An 8,463-nucleotide genomic window follows, 5' to 3' on the forward strand; every position below is an offset into this window, starting at 1 on the left:
AAACGCTCCGTTTCGCCTTTTCCTCTCCGTCACAGTGCGTCACTGCTGGTCAGTGACTCGAGGCGCCATCGTCCTGCTTCCGTTTTGTGTGTGTGAGTGCGTGCATTTGTGATCCTTCTGTAGTGCTCGGTTTCCATTTCCCACCGACCCCGTGCCCGGTGCATGTCCCTGTCCCGTCTACGTACGCTTCGTTGCTGGTGTGCCCGTGTGTGCTGTGGCGTACCGTGTTGATCTCCGTCCATACCGGGCACGATGAGCAAGTTCGAGATTTCGGACGATGCGGACGAGCTGAACCAGGAGATCGACGATACCAACTTCCCGACGCGCTCCAACTCGATCAGCTTCGGTGCGGCCAACGGCAATGGGTCGACCGGGAGCCTTAACAACGGTTACGGTCCGTTCGCGAATCGGCGTCGGTCGAGCAGTATCCGGCGCACCGAGAGTGAGATGACCGAGGGGGACGAGAACGGGCACGGGCCGGGCGATACGGGCGAGGCGGTCAATAACAACGGTGGTGAAAATGGCGCCACCTCGACCAGCGTAACGGCGATCAGCGGTGGCCTTAATCGGGCCCGACCGACGCCGATCCGCACGACCAGTTTGTCAGGTGAGGCAAGCAATGGGGCTGACCACGGTGCCACCACTAACGCCAGCAGTGCACCCCCGCTTAACAGCACTCCGAGGGCCATCATGACGCCAGGTACAGGAGGGAGCGTGTGGCAGTGGCCCCTGTTCGTGAAGTTCTGTGCGGAACGACACACTCACCAAGCTTTTTTTCAGTAACACTTTTTTGTTCATGGCCAATCGGTTTTAATGATCGGTGAAGTTGCTTTAGGTATTTCTGTTTTAGTTGCTGTTGTCGTTGTAGTGGTTGTGTCAAATGTACTACTGTGCATGGTCATGTGTGTGTGTGTGTGCGTTTGTATCCTTCGGTTAAGCCGTCGGTATGATACGGGGTCTTCATGCAACCTGTTGCATGCATTCGGTGCATTACTTTACGTGTCACTTTTGGTTCGGTTATCATGTTTTTTTATTTTGTACTTTATTGCTTCCAAACGTTGTGCCGTTGCGATGGAATGTTTCAAGAGCAACGGAATATCAGTAACCTTCAAGGGGATTAAACAAGCACCTGGACAAGAATCAATCCAACGCAACAAGAACAAGCTATCGCAGCAATTATTCGTGTCTGACAAATGATTTCTTTGTTTGGTTTTCGGGAAGAAAATCCGACACATTTGAAGCTTTAACAGTTGATGGATGGATTGCAAAGGTGTAGCTGTACTTTAATCCATTCTAATCTCGCCCAGACCAAAAAGCTTGCCGAAGGTCAGTGAGAGGTGAAGTTCTCAGCGAGAACGACGAATTTGAGACTGGTTTCCAGTGTCGAGATTTAACTCTGCTGTATAACTGTATAACAAGTCTTTTTTAACCTTGAAACTGGCTTGAGTACTTCCGTAAACAGGAAGCTGTTACTTTGGAAGTTTTGGGCTGAAAACGATCCCTAATCAATCAGGTGAGCTTACAACTGGAACACTCCCGTATTAGTCTTTTTGACTGTTGCACATAATTTCTATAAATCGAAATCTTTTAGAGCAATAAATTCTTAACAATTTACAATTTTTTATATTTATTCTCGTGGTAGAACATTAATAAATATTAAATAATTAGTTCAGAGCTACGAGATGGTTTTTGTTTACCAAGAGTTCCCAAGAGTGCACAGCGAATTGTTGCTAATGTTAGACCACATTGAAGCCACACTGTCCATCACATTTGATGCAATAATTTGAACGTCCCTCACCAGACCCACCAAACATTGAAGCGCTCCATCATCCGGTGACGTCTTAATCGGACAGAAGGGACCAACAACAAAAAATCCATCACAAACAAGCAACACCCCACAAAAGGGAGTTCATTGAAGCCGTCATGGTTTTATTGATGTTTCACTTTCACAAGCCCATCAAACGCGCGTTTCGTGTTTCTATCTTGTCCTACCGGGCAATCATGTCATCGCTCGTGAATCTTCAATGCTTGGTAACACAAATATTCGTACTAGCAGCTGATAATCCAACCCAAACAGACAACGCTCCATCCATCCAAGCGCCAGCGTGTGAATCGTGCCCTGTTGAACGTCTGGTCGGAAGATAAGGACGACGTTGTTTACGTACCGCTTCCCATATTTATGTTGTTTCACAAAGAAGGCATGAAAATGGGTTTTGACACATTAATCACACGTTAGCCGCACTTTACGAAGCAGTGATTTAATTGGAAGTTTTATTGCGTCAATAGGGAGCTTCATTGAGGAGTGAGACTCATACCACTTTTATTTATTTATTTTATTTTATTTTTTGCAAGATGTTTTGTAGCCTTTCGAATCGAATCACCCACCTGTTAACACCTGCTAAGCAAACGATTATGATAATGTTAATCGTAATGCATAAAGTTATAACGTCCGGCTAGCGTATTATCACCATCCGTGAGTCATCGCTGCACGTGCAGCGCGCCATAAAGTATGCAAATACGAATGCAAATACTGCCCGATTAACTCCTCGCTGTTTGCTGACGTTTCGGCCAGGTGTAAAGCCCTGCCACACATCTGACCGAACTGCATCGGTGCCGATGGGGATTTCCCTACTTTCGTGGTCGGGAATTTACCCATTCCTTCCACCATCCATTACGATGCAAATGACGATGTCAAACGCAACCTGTCTGTGTGTATGGTTGTGGAGGACTTGGATTGTTGTAATGAATAATTTATCCATGTAAACCAGTTCCCCGATAGGGATATTGGGTAGCTTCAAGAGCAGTTGAATAGTGGAGATGTAGTGGAGGTGTTGTTGTGTCCGATCCTGGTGGCTGGTTGAACAAGCGCCTGGAACAATGTCGTCGGAGATGTAATCAAGCCGTTGGATATGTGTATTGCACTGTGCTGTCCATGTTTGAAGTGTCCCAGCATGGCCCCAACAGTAATTCGGTGGAGCTTTCGCATGTCAAGTTTGATTTTGTGCGCCTAATTTCATTTACTTCCGAACCGATCTCATTGCTAACGCGCACCATTTCGGTCTTTCACTCGTTTCAGGACACGAAAAATGTACCTTCCACCATGATCTAGAACTCGACCACAAACCGTCGACCCGGGAGGACCTGCTGCCGCTGATGTCCAAGTCCTACCGGATGCTGCTGTCGAGCCTGGGCGAAGATCCGGAACGTCAGGGACTGCTGAAGACCCCGGAACGGGCCGCCAAGGCAATGCTCTTCTTCACCAAGGGATACGACCAGAGCTTGGAAGGTAAGTGGCCCGTGGACCGCAAAACACCACACACCTGAACACTTTGAGCGTGTATCGACGAAGCGAGCTTCCAAAACCCATCAACGCTCGAGAGGATGGCTTATTTTTTGCCACTTTAATGAGTTTGATGATGGCGTACAACATTAACCTTCGTGAAACACTCCACAGCATAAAGCGCCATCACACGAAGGGAAAATGCTTCAAGTTGACAAAACCACCCTTCTATCCCTTCCCCGTTGAGGTTCCTTTCACTTCGCCAAATAAACGGAGACACGATACACGACTCGAGCCGGAGCGAAATGATGCGGGTCGTTCGTCTTCTTGTCGGCTTGGTTCGCTTATCATCTGAAGCCCGCAGTTCGGCCCACTGCTACACGCCTGGAGTATATCCTTAATGTTTTTTTTGTTGTTGTTGCTCGGAAATGGATCAAAGTGTTGACATGCTGCGTCATGCAAACTGTCCCGTTCCAGCCACCACCCTTCGGCCCTTCCACTTGACAAACAAACGTGGCCACAAACGCCCGAACCGAACGACGCCGAAAGCTGGAAGCCCTTGAAGTCCGAAAAGGTTGGCAAATAGACTGACACCGTATCGACGTTCCGGATCCGAGCATCGGGATCGGGACTGGGTTTCGGGTGGGTAGATGCTATCTTACGCACTTGCCCTGGTCACGGTGCGGAGTGATCCGTTTCACCGTCCATTGAAGACGTTTAACTCAATTACGCGATAGAGAACGGATTGCATTGGCGGAGCAACTGAAAGCGATAAAATTGATGATGCCAGGGTTTCGGTTCCCTGTTAATGAACGGACGAAATATTGCCTTACTCCGGTAGTTGGCTCATAACTTTTACTTGGAAGCAACCTTGATTAGGTCAGGATGGTAGAGTGAATTGCAAATATTGATTTTTGTCGTACGTTGTTCAGTGTAATGAAATTGATAATTATTGCTATTCTATTTTTGCTCAAAAACTTTACGGAAATTAAATCAAAAGAATTAGTAAAATAATTCCTTATTATTATTCAATTAAAAAATCATGTTACAAATATTAAAACATTTATATAATACTGCTTAATAGTTGCGAATGCTAAAAAAAAACAATATTCAATTTAACTTAGGTACTCTCATTTTGCCTTAATTTTTTATGTTTCTTTACGACTGTTACAATGTTTGTTTTCTTAAATTCTTGCTTGTTGGATTGGTATTTATTATTACACATTATGTTTCAAATTTTTTCATTTGTTTAACCAGGTAGTTCACCGTTCTTTTGACATTAAAAAGAATTCCTTCAAATTAATTAGAGTTCTAAACCATACTAAAGTAAATTTATTTTCGTAATCAAGTTAATTTTATATAAAGTGAATTTTAAATTACTTCTCATAATAATATTATCTTAAATAATAATATTAATGATAACAAACAATACTATATTATCTTAATAACATTATTATCTTAAATTTGCTCTATATACATTTCTTTACCAGTTAATTTGAGAAAAACTCAGCCATTAGAATTAGCGAACATTAGACACCTTGTTGTAAGTTAAGAAACAGTATGAGCCTTTTACAGCTGCTGTTGTGATGAAATGTTCCATTTTACACCCACAATGGAAATTCATGCTTAACCTTACAATCACTTTTAGCACTAGCGACTAGCGCCTAATCTGTGCTGTAAAAGTTCTGCTGATGAAAGTTTCTAAAACAATACAAAGAAGTACTATTCCCACTAGCAGTCAACCCCCATGAATGTTATGAAACGGCTGTGGTCTCTGCGTTGGACGTCCAAACAGGATCGTAAGCCAGTGATCCAGTTGCCATTCTCCCTGGGTGGGACTACAACGCTTAAACATTTCGTATTTATTATTCACTTAAACTTCCAACTCCAAAACTTCATCCGCCACTGTCTTCGGTCTACAGTTTGGTGATGGTGCCGGCTTCTCCGTGCACTATTTGCAATGCTCCCGGCAGCTTTCATGTTCCAAGTGGCCAGAATTGCATCTGCTCCACTCACTCGCACACACGTACACTGAGTTGCCGGGTAGAAGCTTGTGCAAATGAAATTAAATCTTCGTTTTCCTCACAACCGTTGGGAACAAGGCGGCTTTTGTTCCTGTTCTTTGTAGAAACGTTTACTTGCGCCATGTGCACTATTGTTGCTCGCTGTATGATTTTCTGTCCCGCCGCTTAATGCCGCTTGCCCACTTCCTGAGACATGCTGCGAATGCGAATGAACTAGCTGTACAACTTCTGCTCGTACAGTCTAATAACGCCTGGCAGGACATGAAGGCAGTGATTTCCCTTTAGAAACCGACCGGACTCACATTTATGAAGCTATATTTACCTACACGTCCAACCGGGCGGCGGAAGACAATGGCTCCAAGCGATGCTCAACTGCAGCTTCAAACTGAAATGGCTCCGAAGGGTATCGGAGTGCAGTTCTGCCGGGGTGCAAGGGTATGAGTAAATATGAGAAACGACCAATTTCCACTTGCTTCGCAGTGGAAGTGTCGTGTAAAGTGCAGTAATGCGCTCCGGGGGGAGCAATCTTTGTGCTGCCCGCACACGTAGTGTACGGAGAGATTTTGCTGAAGGACGTACCTTTAATCTAATCACGTCCATGATTGGGGCAATCGATGTTTGAATGGTTGAAACGATGGAAGTTTTACTGGAAGGATTGTAGTTTCAACTTGTTTCATACTGATTTTCCTTGGTTTCCTATGGTTTTTCTAATGGTTTTGTCGAATTTTATATTTAACAGCAAATAAATATTAAAAATACATCTATTTCAAGTTGGCTCCTCGATTTTGTCGGCTGATACTGAAAACTGATAATAATGATTTACTTTTTTCATACATTCATCACTTAGTTTTTAGTTTGATTTTTAATTATTTTCTGTTGAACTATTTTCTTAATTCACATATGCATCTCTTTTTTTTACTAGTATTTCACTGAGTTTAGTGTTTTTTTTTTACTTGTTTCGGTTAATTTAATTTAGTTGTTTACTAATTTTCGTATTTGTTTCCTTTAGTTTTTATTCATTATTTCTTTGCTTGTTTCTTATATGTCCATTTACTTGTTGATTTGTTATTTCGTATTGTTTTTTATTTTATTTTGATGTTTTCTTTCTTTTTCGTTGTTTGGTTAATTCGGTGTTAGTTCATATGTGTTTTTCGGGTTTTTTTCAATGAAGTACTTAAAATGTTATACACATCAAATATTTTATTTTACTCTATTCAACAGTAAATTGCAACAAACAAACAAAAATCGATTCAACTAAACAACAACTAAAAAGAATAACACACTGTATCAATCAGCAATCATCTAAAAAGACCTTCAACCTTTTCTTAAGTACATTTCCGCGTTACATTCTGTACGCTGATGAGGTTTCTTCATCCTCTGCAGCATTGTACAGATGAGAAATTGACGATAAAGTGGTATAAGCACGTAGCAGGACGTGTTGCAAACCGTGCTTGCCATTTCTACTTACTTTATATCCTTCACCCTCTTAGAAGGAACTTGTTACACACATTCCCATTTCTGATCTCGCCAAAAAGCACAAGGAAGTAAGAAGGCAGCATTCCTGGTTTCTGCCAGAGAACTGCTAACCGTGAAGCGCGCTGAGCCCTTTCACACCATTCATTCTCTATGCTCACGTTCCACTTTTCCCTCTTGCGAAACCTTTTCAAGATGCGTTTTCCTGCTCCGAATGAAATGGAAAATAAGGGAACTGAATGCGGGTACGAGTGGTTTTGCCAGTTGCCATTCGCTAGGACGCCTCTTAACACATCGACCGTGTCGGGATGATTTTTCCTACCAGTCGACTATATTTTCCAGCTTCACCTTTCTTTTACTCTTCCTCGTGTTCTTCCACTGAATCTTCCAGCACCGGATATGAGGCAAGAGTTGCTTGAAGATGTAACGAAAATGCGTGAAAAGCACGAAGATTCTTTTTATTCCACTATCCTGCTTGTCCAACGTGAGGGAAAAGGTTTTCTGATTCTCTTGTTGCCGTTGGTTTGTGCAGAAGGGAACTGTTTGATTTGGAGCATTTTATTTGCTTGCCATCTATGCAAGTACGAGTACGCTTGTAATGGAATGCCTTTATATTTCCTTTTTCGGTGATCCTGTTTGAAGTGTTTGGATTGCACGCGGAATGGATAGAGAGCAGATAAAGGGAAATGTATTTACTTTGAAATACACGAACGTCGATTGTCGATTATCCTTTCGCTAAACATCATGATATTTTTTATTTCATCTCCACTAGCATTCGTTCTGAGGTTTTTTTTAATAAATAAAATGTGAAGCATTTATCAGTTTTCTGGGCAGTTTTCTGATTACCAATCATACAAAATAATTTGTTCATCAGATCGTTCGCATCATCGCACCACATCGATTACAGAAATCTGTTATAGCACGCCCAAAAGTATGCAATTGCATGTGTTCTCTCAAGCTGACGTTTCATAAGACGTTAGAAAATAATTGTGTCTCGCTTGATCAGATAGTATTCAACGAATATTCGTAAAATGGCATGTAAATGAATAAGATGCTTGCTTATTAGTGTTAATATCTACATCTGCTTCCTTCATCATTTCCAGAGGCCTTGAACGGTGCCGTTTTCGACGAGGATCACGACGAAATGGTCGTGGTGAAGGACATCGAAATGTTCTCCATGTGTGAACACCATCTGGTACCGTTCTACGGTAAAGTTTCGATCGGTTACTTGCCCTGCAAGAAGATTCTCGGACTAAGCAAGCTGGCCAGGTATGAGTTGAACTTCAACAACATAGTATTCTCAAGTTTTCAAGATAATCAATTGCGTGTCTTCCACCATGGTCGTGTGCTGCAGGATTGTGGAAATCTTTTCACGCCGTCTGCAGGTGCAGGAACGGTTGACTAAGCAAATCGCCGTCGCCGTCACCCAGGCCGTACAACCGGCGGGCGTTGCTGTCATCATTGAAGGAGTGTAAGTATTTGTGACGTTTAGTCTGTTCCTGGCCACATGTTTACATATTGTATCTTGCTTTCCACAGACACATGTGTATGGTGATGCGTGGTGTACAGAAGATCAACAGCAAAACGGTCACCTCCACCATGCTGGGTGTTTTCCGGGACGATCCGAAAACACGCGAAGAGTTCCTGACGCTCTGCAACAACAAGTGAGTCCGTATCCTGCATCGT

At 43.0% G+C, this 8,463-nt stretch overlaps 1 protein-coding gene across 1 annotated transcript; it reads left to right on the forward strand.

Annotated features, from left to right (window-relative positions):
- The first annotated feature begins 252 nt into the window (after positions 1–252).
- Positions 253–8,463, forward strand: LOC128715393 (GTP cyclohydrolase 1). The gene is made up of 5 exons (XM_053810286.1): positions 253–700; positions 3,077–3,286; positions 7,881–8,046; positions 8,132–8,248; positions 8,316–8,463. The coding sequence occupies exons 1-5, from the start codon at positions 253–255 to the stop codon at positions 8,443–8,445; spliced, it is 1,071 nt and encodes a 356-aa protein (XP_053666261.1). The 3' UTR covers positions 8,446–8,463.

Source organism: Anopheles marshallii, chromosome 3, assembly GCF_943734725.1.
Source record: "Anopheles marshallii chromosome 3, idAnoMarsDA_429_01, whole genome shotgun sequence".
Lineage (NCBI taxonomy): Eukaryota > Metazoa > Arthropoda > Insecta > Diptera > Culicidae > Anopheles > Anopheles marshallii.